General features: G+C 36.0%; 3 protein-coding genes across 3 annotated transcripts in view; all 3 read right to left on the bottom strand.

The window, feature by feature from the left end:
- The window catches only part of LOC146454067 (uncharacterized), a 186,370-nt gene that overhangs the window by 68,091 nt on the left and 101,657 nt on the right, over positions 1–16,622 (bottom strand). The gene's annotated exons all lie outside the window — the stretch shown is intronic.
- On the bottom strand, positions 214–10,666 carry LOC146454073 (QRFP-like peptide receptor). Its single transcript, XM_085095878.1, has 2 exons — positions 8,424–10,666; positions 214–1,025 (listed from the first exon to the last, which is right to left on the bottom strand). Exon 1 carries the CDS (start codon positions 10,472–10,474, stop codon positions 9,401–9,403), a length of 1,074 nt encoding a protein of 357 aa, XP_084952004.1. The 5' UTR covers positions 10,475–10,666; the 3' UTR covers positions 214–1,025; positions 8,424–9,400.
- On the bottom strand, positions 1,022–3,642 carry LOC146454074 (QRFP-like peptide receptor). Its single transcript, XM_085095894.1, has one exon. It carries the CDS (start codon positions 3,273–3,275, stop codon positions 2,187–2,189), a length of 1,089 nt encoding a protein of 362 aa, XP_084952020.1. The 5' UTR covers positions 3,276–3,642; the 3' UTR covers positions 1,022–2,186.

Here is a 16,622-nt window from a genome sequence, read left to right as displayed (position 1 = left end):
TTTTACATAAACTCTTCGATTTCAAAAAGAAATCTTCGCCGATCCATAACTTAGGGATGCCCTTGCAAAGACAACCACATTCAGACTGTGAAATGATTGGTAATCACTATTTCGAATGATGAAGTCATTTTGTTAACACTTTTTTCTTGGAGAAATCCCAAGTTAATTGTCATGGTAATAGAAATTTCATCTCTTTGTGTAGTCGACGAAACAGTCATAGCATAGTTCCTCAGCTTGCAGAGGATTAATCCTGCTGTACCACCGATAGGCCACTGCCAAGAACTGGACGAAAGCTCTGCCAAGGAAACTGGAATGGCTGTTAGCGGAAAAACGAAGTCAGAGAAAGCCATATTAACAATAAAGTAGTTTACCGTCTTCCTCAGCTCCTTGCGCTTGTACACCGTGATGATAAGAAGAGTATTTCCAACCAAGCTGAAGAAGAAAATAATTGACAAGACAACCATTTGACTGATTTTAACAGGAAAAATGGCTGCCCAATTTTCACACGATGGATTTTGCTGGAGAAATGACAGGTTGCTGCAATTTGTAGACATGTTTTAACGATTACGTTTTCCCGCTTGCAAAGGAGTATATTGGCAGTGTAAAGCGTTTGTAGAAATTATTATTTAGAAGTCCAGTTGAATATAGAGATCCTGAAATGGCCTTAAAATTGTAATAAACAGGGCTTGATATTCTGCGGTAGTAAAGTTTGGTGATGACAAAAAGTTTAATCCTTCGAATCACTATAAACCGAATTTTTCATTGGACAAACATAAGAACGTATCTGCATTATAATATAGCTAAACACAGAAGGGGGGCAACTGTAAACAGCTAACTACACGTGGAAAATTAATTGAAACATTTGTGCCAGGACTTTCACTGAACCGCGTAATATTTCAGAATATATTACAAAACATAATCTATCTTTAAGTATGTTTTTTATAAGGTAAGATTTAAGTAAGTATTTTGAAGACTCAGTTATACGAAACCTTAATAACTTGTCGGAATCTTATATTTCATGCCACCTGTCATTATTTTTTCTACCGAGAATAAAATAAAATATCCGAATGACCACAGTAAAAGAATCGAATTCTTTCTAACGTTTTAGAAATGAAAATATATCTGGTGAAAAGTCACAATAACCGAGTGATTGAAGTTTTTTTTTTACTACATTTATGATGAAATTACTCTTAAACTATGTAATTAAAATTCAATTCACAATGAATTGCAGGTGGGTGGCAGAAGATATACAATATACAATACAATATTTATTTTGCCATATACAACAATTACATATGGAAAAAAATGATGAAAATTGACGAAAGAAAATAAATGGCGAGAAAGCCTGAAAGAAACCACGAAGCTTATAAAGTAGGCTTCCTCACTTTTAAAAAATAGCTATCTTATATTAGAATTACAATATGGACTTATGATAATTAACTTTGACCGCGCACACGTACCCACACACACACACACACATATTAAGTAAGTTAGTTAAGAAATACAGCCTTACAGAAGTTAATACCTAGAGAGAAGAAAATCTTTAAGCTTTCTTTTAAAAGAAACGGAGGAGGGAGAACTAGTTATGTCAGAATTTAGCGATATTGTACTCGACAGCATTTCAAATTACAGTTACTGTCCAATGATTAATAACGGTAGCTCCAGAAGTGAATGACTTCTGCTCAACTTGACAGCATTTCTTATAAAAGTAAAGGATATATTTCCGAAGATCATTAATAATTAAAGTGGATTTTTAAAAGCTCATGACTCTTTGTCTAATTTCCATGTATTTTAAATCTACTTGAAAGGTACCAGATATATTGGTGAAAATCTCTATTTTACTTTTAGGCAATATACATTTATTTGGTAAATATTAATTTAATAGAAATGTGCCTGCCAATTAAAAGAAATAGCACTGCTGTCATTTCCTAAGTGATTTCAATCATTGAAAGCATTCAGTCACACCCATTATTTTCAAAGTCTCCTCTAATTTCGGTGGGAAATTTTAAGACTACTAACTTTTATCCCCAACCATATATTTCTAATTTCTTTCAACAAAAGAGGGATCTTAGTAGATTGAGAAACGCTTAATAAATGATAATCAGATCGTTTAATTTTTATAGCAGTCAGACCTTCATCGTTTATAGTTAGTTGAGAATAATATATTGAAATTTAAAGGCAAGTGTTCACTCGGCGTTCTTCAGTTCTGGTTGCATGTCATATTTCGCCTCTCGCGTGTCCTGTAACACAGTAATCTTTCTTAGAGTTACCCTTTCATTGTCTCTTGTTTTTACTGCGTTTGTTTTTAATCGTTTGCGCTGAGGCAATTTGAAAACTTCTCTTAGGCCTCGACGGAAGCTTCCCACAAATGTAAAGCAAATTATTGGATTTGCTGTCGAAGATACATGAACGGTCAAGGTAGAAACCAGCAAGACATGTTTGTATAAACACGTCTTTGAAACCGAAGTTTCCCACAAGAGAACTGCAGTCAAATAAGGAAGAAAGAACAGATAGAATAAGCCAACGACGCAAAGGCTCATCTTTATAGCTTGGCGCTTTTTATGGTCATTTCGATTGCGGACTGTTGTACACTGAAGCATTTGATCTTGTTTCCGTAAGGTAACTGCTATAGCGCAGTATAAAGCCGTTATAAGAACCATTGGAGCAATGAAAAAAATAGCCAAACGCGCATAGCCCAAAACTATGTGCAACAAGGAAGTTGTAACTTTACTGCATCTATTTTTTCCGTTTTTCTTCAGTAACTCAGATAAAAGCAGATCTTCAGAGTTGGCTGTGAGAGCCAAGATCCAAGTGGACGCGATAGCAAAGGAACGATTTCTAGACGTGATAAGATGAACTTTCATTGGCCAGACAACCGCTACAGACCGATCCAAGGCGATCCAAACGAGGCTTTGTATGGAAACAGTAAGCGAAACAGACACAAGGAAGTAAATCAGCTTGCAGACTATTGATCCTGCTGTGCCATCGATAGGCCACTGCCAAGACGAAGACTCTGCCAGGTGAACTGGAATGGCTGTTAGTGGAAACACGAGGTCAGAGACCGCCATATTAACAATAAAGTAATTTATCGTCTTCTTCAGCTCTGGGCGCTTGTGCACTATGATGATAATAAGAGTATTTCCAACCACGCTCAAGAATAAAGTAATTGAGAAGATTACCATTTGGCTGGTTTTAAATGACAAAGTAGCTTCCAAATTTTCACATACTGATGGATTCTGCTGGATAAAGGAAACGTTGCTCAAATTCATAGACATGTTTTAACAATAGTATGTTTCCTCCTTATCTTTTTCTTAAACACTGACGTTCTGGTCAACGAAGTACTGGCAGTTGGCAATGTAATGCCTGATTGCAGAATACAGAGACCCTAAAATGACGCCAAAACTTGATGCTATAAACGGCGCATCAAATTCTTCAGTAGTAATGTTTAAATTTTGACAATGATAGTGATCGTTTTTCCTTCGAACCATAATGCAAATACGATTTTTTATTACTAAGGAACGCAACAACGCATCTGCATTACAATATACCGAACAAAGAAGCTGACGAATTTTAAGCAGCTTGTTACTGATGGAAAGTAAACTGAAACATTTCTGCCAAAGCTCTAAGACCATATTTTAGAATATACCGCAAAACACATTTTAACTGCAGGTATATATTGAAAGTTCATATTAAACTACGTTTTCTTGAAGAATCACTTCTTAGAAACCTTATTAATTTGACGGAATCTTATATTTGATGCCACCTTTATTATCTTTTGAAACAAAGAAAAAATAATTACGTCCACTGACATATCTGAGAAAATCAAAGAGTTCAAGGAGACCTGGGGACATTGTGTATACAATATCCGATGTTTACTCTAAAACTACTTAAATAAATTTTCATTTCGGCACAATGCAATGACCAAAATTTTTACCTGACCTCCCGCAACCTTTCTTTTTTAGAAGAAAATCTTCGCCGATGCTACATACATAACTAATAGCTACCCTCGCCAAGTGTAACCACACTCGTGTGAGATGGTTCGTGATCATTATTTCAAATGATGAAGTCGTTTTGTAAACACCTTACCCTTGAAATAAATCCTAAGTTCAGTATGATGGTAATAGAAATGTTATGCTTTTGCTTAATCAAAAAAATTCAAGCTGAGAATTAATTGAAATTTATTTAATGAGGCGCAAGAAATTAATTTAGACGTTTTACCTACACCATCTGTCCTCCCCTTTTACTTATCGCGTGAAAGAGCGATTTATAAGAAAGCACCTCTATTTATTTTTTCAAGGAAATGGTAGATTTCTAGGATTTAGAACGCCATCACTACACTATAGGAGTATGTACTATAAATTTTCCCTTTTAAAAGTTGATTGCCGATGGTGCGATATGGGTTTTTTGTTTTTGTATGAATAACAAAAGTCGAAAGTTAGATTACTAGGTTTTCCATATCAACCTTGATATTTTCCAGTGCTGGATAAGAAAAACATAACATTATTATTTAAATTTAGACATCGCTCATTTTAATGAACTATAAATGTGCCTCTCAAAAATGGAAAAGCAGTCAAACCATTTCCTTAAAGTTTGATATTAAGTAAGTTGAGAATAATATACTTAAAACACAATCTTTGACTCAGTCTTTCTTTAGGCCTCCTTAAATCTCAAATTCTTGCATGCATCTCTTGTAACGCTGTGATGAAAGAGTCACTTCTAAGAAACCTAAATAACTTGACGGAATTTTATATTTGATGCATTCGTTATTTCAAGTTTTAAACAAAGAGAAAAATAATTAAACCCACCGAGAGTAAAGCAATATCTGAAGACATCAAAGGTTAAAGGAAACCTGGGGACATATTTTTTTTTTATGTTCACTTTCATTTCTTAAATAATCTTTCATTTCGGCATAATACAATGACCAATAGTTTTACATAATCTACTTCTTTTTCAAAAAGAAATCTTCGCCGATGCTAAATACATAACTTAGAGCTGCCGTCGCCAAGGACAACCACATTCAGACCGTGAGATGATTGGTAATCATAATTTCAAATGACGAAGTCATTTTGTTAACACTTTTTTTCTTGGAGAAATCCCAAGTTAATTGTCATGGTAATAGAAATTTCATCTCTTTGTGTAGTCGAGCAAATACAAGCTAGTAAGGGTTGATTCAAATTGACTTTTGGCGCAACATTTAACAAATAAAATCGAAAAATAAATTTCTACATTTTCCATCTAAACCTTGATATTCATCAGTGCTGGATAAGAACAGCAAAATAATATTATTTGCATTTAAATATTTGTTATCGTTTGTAATCATCACATGATTAAATGCGGTATATTTTTCAACAGCTGTCATTAAAACGAAAGGTAGGGGCCGTTCCCAATCACCGGCATTGGGCAGATGTAATTAAGAGATATAGCGGAAAATTAACATAAGGGATTTTCCAAACTTGAAAGACACGAAGACCACTGTATTTTACATTTACCTCGAAACAAATACACAGGGTATGATTCTCGCCTTTCAACGCCGGCGAAAGTTCTAGACAAACTATACTCTCACGAACAAATATCTATCGAAAACATTTGTAGGTGCTCCTGTTTTTTAATTTCTGATTTTTGGGAAAGTGTCATTTCTTTCCAACCCAGTAAAAACTAAGTATGGTCAAGGAATAATTACTTTTAAAAAATTACGGGTGGCCTCTATTTCTTAGTTGATTCAAAATTATAAGCGCATGTCAGTACCTCGAGCGTCCAAGATAAGGATGGAAGCAAATGTCTTGCAAAACCTTGGAAAACAGTCAACACTTTAGGGAACAACATCTTACTGGCTTTCATTGGGAATAGTCAGAAATACGGATTTCATCCACAGACCTTTACTGCTTATAGACTTTTGTTTGAATAACACTTAAGTGGACGCATGAATGCACGTTGTCGCAACTTAGGATTTTATGCACAGAATCATAAGTGGTATCACGTTTTATAGCGCAATAAACACCACTACTGGGAAGTCATGCTCTGTAGCTTTCTACTAAATAAATGGTGAAACTGAGGATTTGGTCCAGAGACTCAAAAGTTAGAGCCACCACCACACCAGCATTATCAACAGCACCCACAGGAAAGTACTGGTCAGAACTTTTTATTTGAATCATTACACTTTAGGATTTCATCTGCACAAGTCAGCAGTCAAGTAAGCAACTACGTCGTACAGCATAATAAACAGGATCACAGGAAAGTACTGCTCAGCAGTTTTCTTTTAATTTAATAGTCACGCTTTAGGTAGGAGTTCGTTCACACCCTCAAAAGATAAAACTACCAAAGTAAAAACTACCTAAAAATTTTTTTTTGTGAAAAAAAAAAAAAGAAAGAAGAAAGAAAGAAATGAACGCACCGGTCATTCCCATAGAATCATTTGAGTCGCATAGTACGCGTGGTGGTATAATAAAACCAAAAATATTTCACATTGGGCCAATCAATCCCTGACTCCAGCCAAGAGTCCTTTCTTGAAGTTTTTAAGGAGAATATTTCAAAACTAACATTCATGAAAGTGCGCAAGGACCCCAGTTGCATAAGATCAAAAGTTTTTTTCCTTTTCTAAAAAAAAAAAAGGACCATCCAGCTAGACAGCTATGTAAAAACTAAAGACAAGATTTCAGTTCAAAACATCAATTAAAACTTTTGGACGTATTTCTTTATTCAGTCGATCTTAATGATTCAAAGCAATAAATAAAGATTTGTTGATTACTTTAAATCGTTACCTTTCCTCTTAGAACGGCCGTTTCCCAATTCTTTCACTTCATTTTTTTCATTTTTGACGCTTTTTGCACCCCCTCCTTTTTTTTTGGGGGGGGGGGGGGGGTGAGGTTCAATTGTTCACTCACAAGTTCTTCAGTTCAGGCTGAATGTCAAATTCTCTTGCATGTCTTGTAACACAGTGATCTTTCTTTCTCCCTTCATTGTCCCTTATTTTTAATGCGTTTGTTTTTAATCGTTTTCGCTGAGGCAATTTCAAAACTTTCTTTTAGGCCACGACGGAAGCTTTCCACAAATGCAAAACAAATGATTGGATTTGTTGTCAAAGATACAGGAAGGCCTAAGGAAGAAAGCAGAAAAACATTGATGTAAAAGAACCATTTTGAAACTGGATTTTCCCATAATACAAGTCCGGTCACAAAGGGGAGAAAGAACAGATAAAATTATCCAACGCAAAGGCTCATCTTTATGGCTTGCCTCTTTTTGTGATCACTTCAATTGCGAATTGTTGTACACTGCAGCATTTTATCTTGTTTCCTTAAGGTAACTGCTATAGCGCAGTATAAAATCGTTATAACAACCATTGGTGCAATGTAGAAAACTACAATTCTCACATAACCTATAACTAGGAATAACAAAGACGTTTTGTCTTCACTGCATCTAATGTTTTCATATTCCTTCAGCAACTCAGACAAATACAGATCTGGTGAATTGACAGTCAGGGCCACGAACTAAGTGGAGGTGATAGCAAAGGAACGAAATCTAAACGTGATAAAATGAACTTTCATTGGCCAGACAACCGCCACAAACCGATCCAAGGCGATCCAAACGAGGCTTTCTATAGAAACAGTAAGTGAAACAGCCATAACATAGTTCCGTAGCTTACAGAGGATTAATCCTGCTGTACCGCCGATAGGCCACTTCCAAGAACTGGACGAAAGCTCTGCCAAGGAAACTGGAATGGTTGTTAGAGGGAAAACTATGTCAGAGATCGCCATATTAACAATAAAGTAGTTTACCGTCTTCTTCAGCTGGTTGCGCTTGTACACTGTGATGATAAGACGAGTATTTTCAACCAAGCTGAAGAAGCAAATAATTGACAAGACAACCATTTGACTGATTTTTACAGGAAAAATGGCTGCCCAATTTTCACACGATGGATTCGGCTGGATAAATGACAGGTTGCTGAAATTTGTATACATGTTTTAACGATTACGTTTTTCCCGCTTGCAAAGGAGTATGTTGGCAGTGTAAAACGTTTGTAGAAACTATTCAGAAGCCCAGTTGAATATAGGGATCCTGAAATGGCCTTAAAATTATAATAAACAGGGCTTGATATTCTGCGGTAGTAATGTATGGTGATGACAAATAATTTGATCCTTCGAATAACAATATAAACCGAATTTTTCATTGGACAAACATAGGAACTAATCAGCATCATAATATAGCTAAACACAGAAGCGGGTTAACTGTAAACAGTTTAATACGCATGGAAAATTAATTGAAACATTTGTACCAGGACTTTCACTGAACCACGTAATATTTCAGAATATTTTACAAAACATAATCTATGTTTTAGTATGTTTTATAAGTTTAAGATTTAAGTAAGTAAGTTTGAAGACTTACTTATATAAAACCTTAATAATTGAAAAAAACATATTTCATCCCACCTGTCATTATTTTTTCGAAAAAGAAAAAAATAATTACCACTGAAAATAAAATAAAATATCCAATGATCACAGTAAAAGAATCGATTTCTTTATAACGTTTTAGAAGTAAAATAAGGTGGTATTCTGATTTTGGAATATACGAAATATGACTCAATAGCAGCGACCTTTGTTTTAGTTTTTTCATCAGTTACCCCATGTAAAAACCATAATTCAAATCTGTGATTAAAGTATGAAAATAATAACAAAAAAAATTTCAATGTTAGTGAAAAGTCATGGACAATAACCGAGTGCTTGCAGTTTTCTTTCTTACTACATTTATGATGAAATACCTCTTCAACTTTGTAATTAAAATTCAATTCACAATGGATTGCAGATGGTTAGCAGAACATATTATACTCGACAGCATTTCAAATTACAGTTATTGTCCAATGATTAATAACGGTAGCATTAGAATTGAATGGCTTCTGCTCAACTTGACAGCATTTGTTATAAAAGTAAGGATATATTTCCTAAGATCAATAATAATTAAAGCGGATTTTTAAAAGCTCGTGACTCGTTGTCTAATTTCAATGTATTTTAAATGTACTTGACAGGTACCAAAGATAGGTTAGTGAAAACGTCTTTTTAATTTTAGGCAATGCACATTTATTTGGTAACTATTGATTTAAATAGAAATGTGCCTGCCAATAAAAAGAAATAGCACTTCTGTCATTTCCAAAGTGATATCAATCACTGAGCATTCAGTCACACCCACTATTTTCAGTTTCCTCTAATTTCTGGGGGGGAAATTTTTAGACCACTAATTTTTATTTCCAACCATTTTTTTCGAATTTCTTTCAACGAAAGAGGCATCGTAGTAGATTAAGAAACGCTTCGAATCGTTTAATTTTCATAGCAGTCAGACCTTCATCGTTTATAGTTAGTTGAGAATAATATATTTACATTAAAAGACAAGTTCTCACTTAGTCGTTCTTCAGTTATGGCTGAATGTCAGATTTCGCCTCTTGCATCTCCTGTAACACAGTGATCTTCCTTAGAGTAACCCCTTCATTGTCTCTTGTTTTTACTGCGTTTGTTTTTAAACGTTTGCGTTGAGGCAATTTGAAAACTTCTCGTAGGCCACGACGGAAGCTTTCCACAAATGCCAAACAAATGATTGGATTTGTTGTCGAAGATAAAGGAAGGCCAAAGGAAGAAAGCCGAAAAATATCATTGTACAAACACCACTTTGAAAGAGGAGTTTGCCATAATATAAGTCCAGTCGCAAAGGGGAGAAAGAACAGATAGAATAATCCAACGACGCAAAGGCTCATCTTTACGGCTTGGCGCTTCTTATGATCATTTTGATTGCGGACTGTATTACACTGGAGCATTTTATCTTGTTTCCGTAAGGTAACTGCTATAGCGCAGTATAAAATCGTTATAGAAACCATTGGTGTAATGCACAAAACTGCAAATCTCACATAAGCTATAACTAGAAATAAGAAGGAACTTTTGTCTTCACTACATCTAATATTTTCATTTTCTTTATGTAACTCAGACAAATAGAGATCTGTAGAATTGACAGTCAGGGCCACGATCCAAGTGGACGCGATAGCAAAGCAACGAAATTTAGACGTGATAAGATGAACTTTCATTGGCCAGACAACCGCCACAAACCGATCCAAGGCGATCCAAACGAGGCTTTCTATGGAAACAGTAAGTGAAACAGCCATAACATAGTTCTTTAGCTTACAGAGGATTAATCCTGCTGTACCGCCGATAGGCCACTGCCAAGAACTGGACCAAAGCTCTGCCAAGGAAACTGGAATGGCTGTTAGCGGAAAAACGAAGTCAGAGACAGCCATATTGACAATAAAGTAGTTTATCGTCTTCTTCAACTCTGGACGCTTGTACACTGTGATGATAATAAAAGTATTTCCAACCAAACTGAGGAAGCAAATAATTGACAAGACAACCATTAGGCTTATTTTAACAGTAGAATTGGCTGCCCAATTTTCACACGATCGATTCTGCTGGATAAATGACTGGTTGCTGTAATTCGTAGACATGTTATAACATTTATATGTTTCCTGCTTATTTTTTTCTTAAACACTGATGTCCTGGTCAACGAATAACTGTCAGTTGGCAATGTAATGCCTGATAGCAGAATATAGAGACACTAACATTTTTGCAGTAGTAATGTTTGAACTTTAACTATGATAGTGGTCGTTTTTTCTTCGAACAACAATACAAATACGATTTTTTTTTATAGCAACGCAACAACGCATCTGCATTACAATATACCAAACAAAGAAGCTGAGGAACTTTAAGCAGCTTGGTTGTGATGGAAAATTAATTGAAACATTTCTGGCAGGACTATAAGACCAATTGAAACCCCTCGTGATGTTTTAGAATATACCGGAAAACACATTATAACTGCAGGTATATATTGTAAGTTTAGATTAAAGTAAGTTTTTTTTTAAGAATTACTTCTTAGAAACCTTATTAACTTGGAGGAATCTTATATTTGATGCCACCTTTATTATCTTTCGAAACAAAGAAAAAAATAATTACGTCCACCAGAAATGAAGTAATATCTGAGTATATCAGAGGGTTTTAGGAAACCTGGGGACATTGTTAATACAATAATTGATGTTTACTCGAAAACTTTTTGAATCAGTTTTCATCTCGGCATAATAGAACGACACGCATTCTTACGTAACCTACTGCAAGCTTTGCTTTTAAGAAGAAAATCTTCGCCGATGCTACATAAATAACTAAGAGCTGCCCTCGCCAAGTGTAACCACACTCATGTGAGATAATTCGTGATCATTTTTCCAAATGATGAAGTCGTTTTGTAAACACCTTACCCTTAAAATAAATCCGAAGTTCAGTGTGATGGTAATAGAAATTTTATTTGTTTTGTTTAATGGAACAAATGCAAGCTGAGAGTTAATTGAAATTTTCTTAATGAGGCGCAAGAAATTAATTTAGACGTCCCACATGCCCAGATATCTTTAACTTAGATCATCTGTCCTCTCCTTTCAGTTATCCCGTGAAAGAGAAATTATCTGAAATCTTTATTTCTTTGAAGTAAATGGTGGATTTCTAGGATATAGGACGCCATCGCGAACGTTTTACCCTTTTAAAAGTTGATTGCCGATGGTGCGATGTGGATTTTTTTATAGCAATAAAACACTGTGTTTTTAAAGAATAATAAAAGTCAACAATTAGATTTCTAGTTTTCCCATATCAACTTTAATATTTTCCAGTGCTGGATAAGAACATCATAACAGTATTATTTAAATTTATAATGAAATATAAATGTGCTTGTCAAAATTGGAAAAGGGGCCAAACCCTTTCCTCTTGGTTTAATAAAGTAAGTTGAGAATAATATATTTAAAACACAATCTTTGACTCAGTCTTTCTTTAGACTCTCAGATTCTTGCAGGTATCTCATGTAACACAGTGATCTTTTTTAGAGTTACTTCCTCCTTTTCTCTTGTTCCTACTGCGTTTGTTTTTAATCGTTTGCGCTGAGGCAATTTGAAAACTTCTTTTAAGCTTTCCCCAAATGTAAAACAAATGATTGGATTCATTGTCGAAGATACATGAAGACCTAAGGAAGAAAGCAGGAAAACATTGATGTATAAACACGACTTTGAAACCGGAGTTAGCCATAAGATGAGTCCAGTCGCAAAGGGAAGAAAGAACAGATAGAATAATCCAACGACGCAAAGGCTCATCTTTATGGCTTGCCTTTTTCTATAATCATTTTTATGAACTATCGTACACTGGAGCATTTTCCGTAAGGTTACTGCTATAGCGCAGTATAAAATCGCTATAAGAACCATTGGTGCAAGGTAGAAAACTGCAAATCTCACATAACCTATAACTTGGAATAACAAGGAAGTTTTGTCTTCACTGCATGTAATTTTTTCATTTTCCATTAGTAACTCAGACAAATACAGATCTGCTGAATTGACTGTCAGGGCCACGATCCAGGTGGACGCGACAGCAAAGGAATGAAATCTACAAGTGATAAGATGAACTTTCATTGGCCAGACAACCGCCACAAACCGATCCAAGGCGATCCAAACGAGGCTTTCTATGGAAACAGTAAGTGAAACAGCCATGACAAAGTTCCTTAGCTTGCAGAGGATTAATCCTGCTGTACCGCCGATAGGCCACTGCCAAGAACTGGACGACATCTCTGCCAGGGAAACTGGAATGGTTGTTAGCGGGAAAACGATGTCAGAGACAGCCATATTAACAATAAAGTAGTTTACCGTCTTCTTTAGTTCTGGGCGCTTGTACACTGTGATGATAAGAAGAGTATTTCCAACCAAACTGAAGAAGAAAATTACTGACAAGACAACCATTTGACTGATTTTCACAGCAAAAATGACTGTCCAATTTTCAAATGATGGATTTTGCTGGGTAAATGACAGGTTGCTGAAATTTGTAGACATGTTTTAACGATTACATTTTTCCCGTTCTTCTTGTTTGTTTATTAAAACGTTCTATCAAAGAAGTAGATAGATATTAGCAATGTTTTGCGATTGTAAAAAGGCCCTAAAATGCTCTCAAAAATGTAAAAAGCAGCACACAATATTCAGCTGCAGTAGTAATGTTTGAACGTTTGGTGATGACAAATAGTTTGATGCTTAGAATCATAATATAAACACGATTTTTCACTATAGAAAGGAAGGAAACTTATCTTTGTTATATAATATAGCCAAAGATAGAAGCAAGGCAACGGAAATCAGCTTTCTGCTGATGGAAAATTAATCAACATTCCTGTCAGGACTTTGCCACTAAACCGCGTGATATTTATATTATTTTGCAGAACAGAATATAAGAAAACGTATTTATTATTTGTAAAGTAAAATCTAAGTAAGATTTTTTAAGACTCTCTTTTAAGAAACCTTAATAACTTGATGGAATCTTATATTTGATGCATTCGTTATTTCAAGTTTTAAAGAAAGAGAAAAATAATTAAACCCACCGAGAACAAAGCAATATCTGAGTACATCAAAGGTTTAGGGAAACCTGGGAACATAGTTTTCTCTTATGTTTATTTTAATTTCTTAAATAGTCTTTTTATTTTGGCGCAATACATGCAATGACCTATATTTTCACATAATCTAATTCTTTTGCAAGAAGAAACCTTGGCCGATGCTAAATACATAACTTAGGGCTGCCCTCGCCAAGACAACCACATTCAGAGTGTGAAATGACAGGGCCGTAGCCAGAAAAAAATAACGACTGAGGCATTGGGGCGGGGGGCGGGGGGGTGAAGGGGAGGGGCAGCTATTTATATGCTACTTTAGGGGCTCTGTGTTCTTGTATGCGACTTTTTAATGTGTTTGTTGGTGGTTTGTTTCTATATGAAGGCCTTAGATAACAACGACCTAAACAAGGTTCGGCTGACCAGCGGTTTCGTGAAAAGTATAGGGTTTGTTGGGGTTGCTCAGTCTCGCAGGCTCATAAAACCTGGTCTCGGACGTTCTTATTTGAGGTTTTTCGTTTCTAAAAGGCAACGAATTGAGCTGTTAAATGCCATCGTGATTCGCCTGTGCCCACTAGCATCCCATCGCTGTAGAACCTCGAGCGGGTCCACAGGGATTTCGCTGTGGACATGGGCTAATGCAACGCCATTCAGCCTGTGCTAAAATACTGAACTGGCCTTAGCAGTTACGCCCGACATTAAATTTTATGCAACTCACTCCAGGTCTTCAACTTGCGGAGAGCGCTAAAGCTGCGCTCGCACGAACAGCTTCCTGTACTTAGTCGCGCTGTCGCCCGTCCGCTTTCGGCCTCTACAGACTCTACAACCTCTTTCCCACCATCTCCGGTGGCTTCTTCACTGACATCACAATCTTTACAATATGGACTGAAAGTCAAAGTTGCTTAGCTAAATAATGTCAAAACAAGCTTAAATTTTGTTTCGATGATTGAGAAGAACTGAAAGCATGTTATGAGAGTATCTAGTTACCGCTTTCTTTGAAAAAAGCTGTTGATTAGATAGAACGTTCCCTGCTAGCAGAGGTCTCTGACGGCAGAGACCTCTACTAGCAGGGAAATAGAACGCTGCATTTTGATAGATTTTCCTCATTCAGATCAGAGAGGACAGAAGACTCGAGAAATGGCGTCAAAACACATGAAAACGAGGCAGTTTTCTTTAGGAAGTCGCTGCCCGGTTAGCATGAATTTTTGCTTAATTTTTCTCATCTGTAATTCCGGCCACTGCCTGATTCGCGTTATCATTAAATGTAATACCATGTTGCGTTAACATTTATTTTATATTTATTTAACTGTTTGTGAATTTATTTGCTGCTAGTGCCTTTCTTTCTCCTTCAAAAAAATTCTTACTTTCCCCTAAAAAAAAAACAATGACTGAGGCAAGTGCCTCGGTTTGCCTACTACTGGCTACGGCCCTGAATGATTGGTAATCATCATTTCAAATCATAAAGTCCTTTTGTCAACACTTTTTTTCTTGGAGAAATCCCAAGTTAATTGTCATGGTAATAGAAATTTCATCTCTTTGTGCAGCCAAATAAATGACTTTAGGTGCAATATTTAACGTATAAAATCGAAAAATGAAATTCTAGTTTTTCCATCTTTAGAAGCTTTATATTCTTCAGTGCTGGATAAGAACAGCAAAATAATATTATTTACATTTAGATATTTGTAATATTTGTAATCATCACATGTTTGCAGTATATTTTTCAACAGCTGTCATTAAAACGAAAGAGAGGGGCCGTTCCCAATCTCCGGCATTAGGCAAATGTAAATAAGAAATATGGCGAAAAATTAACATAAGGGTTTTTCCAAATTTGAAAGACACGAAGAGCACTGTATTTAACATTTACCTTGAAAAATACCGAGGGTACGATTCTCGCCATTCAACGCCGGCGAAAGTTCTAGACAAACTCACGAAAAAATATTTACCGACAATGTTCGTACGGTGCTCCTGTTCTTTATTTCATCTCTTTCCAACCCAGTAAAAACCAAGTATGGTCAAGAAATAATTACTTTTAAAAAATGACGGGTGGCCTCTGCTTCTTTCTAGTTGATTCAAAATTATAAGCGAATGCCAGTGCCCGCCTGGAGGGTCCAAGATAAGATTGGAACCATATGCCTTGCAGAACCTTGGAAAACAAACAACACTACAGGAAACAACATCTTAATGGCTTTCATAGGGAATTGTCAGAAATAAGGATTTTATCCACAGCCCTCTACTGCTTTGAAGCTTTCGTTTGAATACCATTTAATTGGTGGCACGATTGACGTTGTGGCAACCTAGGATTTTATCCACAGACCCATAAGGGAATATAAATGTGCTTGTCAAAAATTGAAAAGCAGTCCAATCCTTTCCTCTAGGTTAAATATAGTAAGTTGAGAATAATCTACTTAAAATACAACGTTTGACTCAGTCTTTCTTCGGGCCTCCTTAACTCTCAGGTACTTGCATGCATCTCATGTAACTCAGTGATCTTTTTTAGAGTTGCTTCTTCCTTTTCTCTTGTTTCTACTGCGTTTGTTTTTAATCGTTTGCGTTCAGATAATTTGAAAACTTCTCTTAGGCCACGACGAAAGCTTTCTACAAGTGTAAAACAAACGATTGGATTTGTTGTCGAAGCTACATGAACGGCCATATCAGAAACCAGGAAAAGATGTTTGTATACACACATCTTTGAACCCGAAGTTTCAAATAGAATAAGTCCAGCCACAAAGGGAAGAAAGAAAAGATAAAATAAGCCAACGACGCATAGGCTCATCTTTATGGCTTGGCGTTTTTTCTGATCATTTCGATTGCGACCTGTAGTACACTGAAGCATTCTATCTTGTTTCCGTAAGGTAACTGCTATAGCGCAGTATAAAATCGTTATAAGAACCATTGGTGCAATGAAGAAAATAGCCAATCGTGCATAACCAAAAGCTCTGTATAGCAAGGAAGTTGTATCTTTAATGCATCTAATTTGTCCGTTTTCCTTCAGTAAATCAGACGAATACAGATCCATAGAGTTGATCGTCAAAGCCACGATCCAAGTGGATGCGATGGCAAAGGAACGAAATCTAGACGTGATAAGATGGAACTTCATTGGCCAGACAACCGCCACAAACCGATCCAAGGCGATCCAAACCAGGCTTTCTATGGAAACAGTAAGTGAAACAGCCATAACATAGTTCTTCAGCTTGCAGAGGATTAAT

This window comes from Pavona decussata, unplaced genomic scaffold (genome assembly GCF_977016875.1).
Source record: "Pavona decussata unplaced genomic scaffold, jaPavDecu1.1 SCAFFOLD_315, whole genome shotgun sequence".
Classification (NCBI taxonomy): domain Eukaryota; kingdom Metazoa; phylum Cnidaria; class Anthozoa; order Scleractinia; family Agariciidae; genus Pavona; species Pavona decussata.
The sequence above is the reverse complement of the archived record's forward strand: the minus strand, read 5'-3'. Positions and strand labels throughout refer to the sequence as shown.

Bases quoted from the DNA above. Each gene is read 5' to 3' on its own strand.
- LOC146454073 (XM_085095878.1), bottom strand. From the start codon at position 10,474: ATGTCTACGAATTACAGCAACCAGTCATTTATCCAGCAGAATCGATCG.
- LOC146454074 (XM_085095894.1), bottom strand. From the start codon at position 3,275: ATGTCTATGAATTTGAGCAACGTTTCCTTTATCCAGCAGAATCCATCA.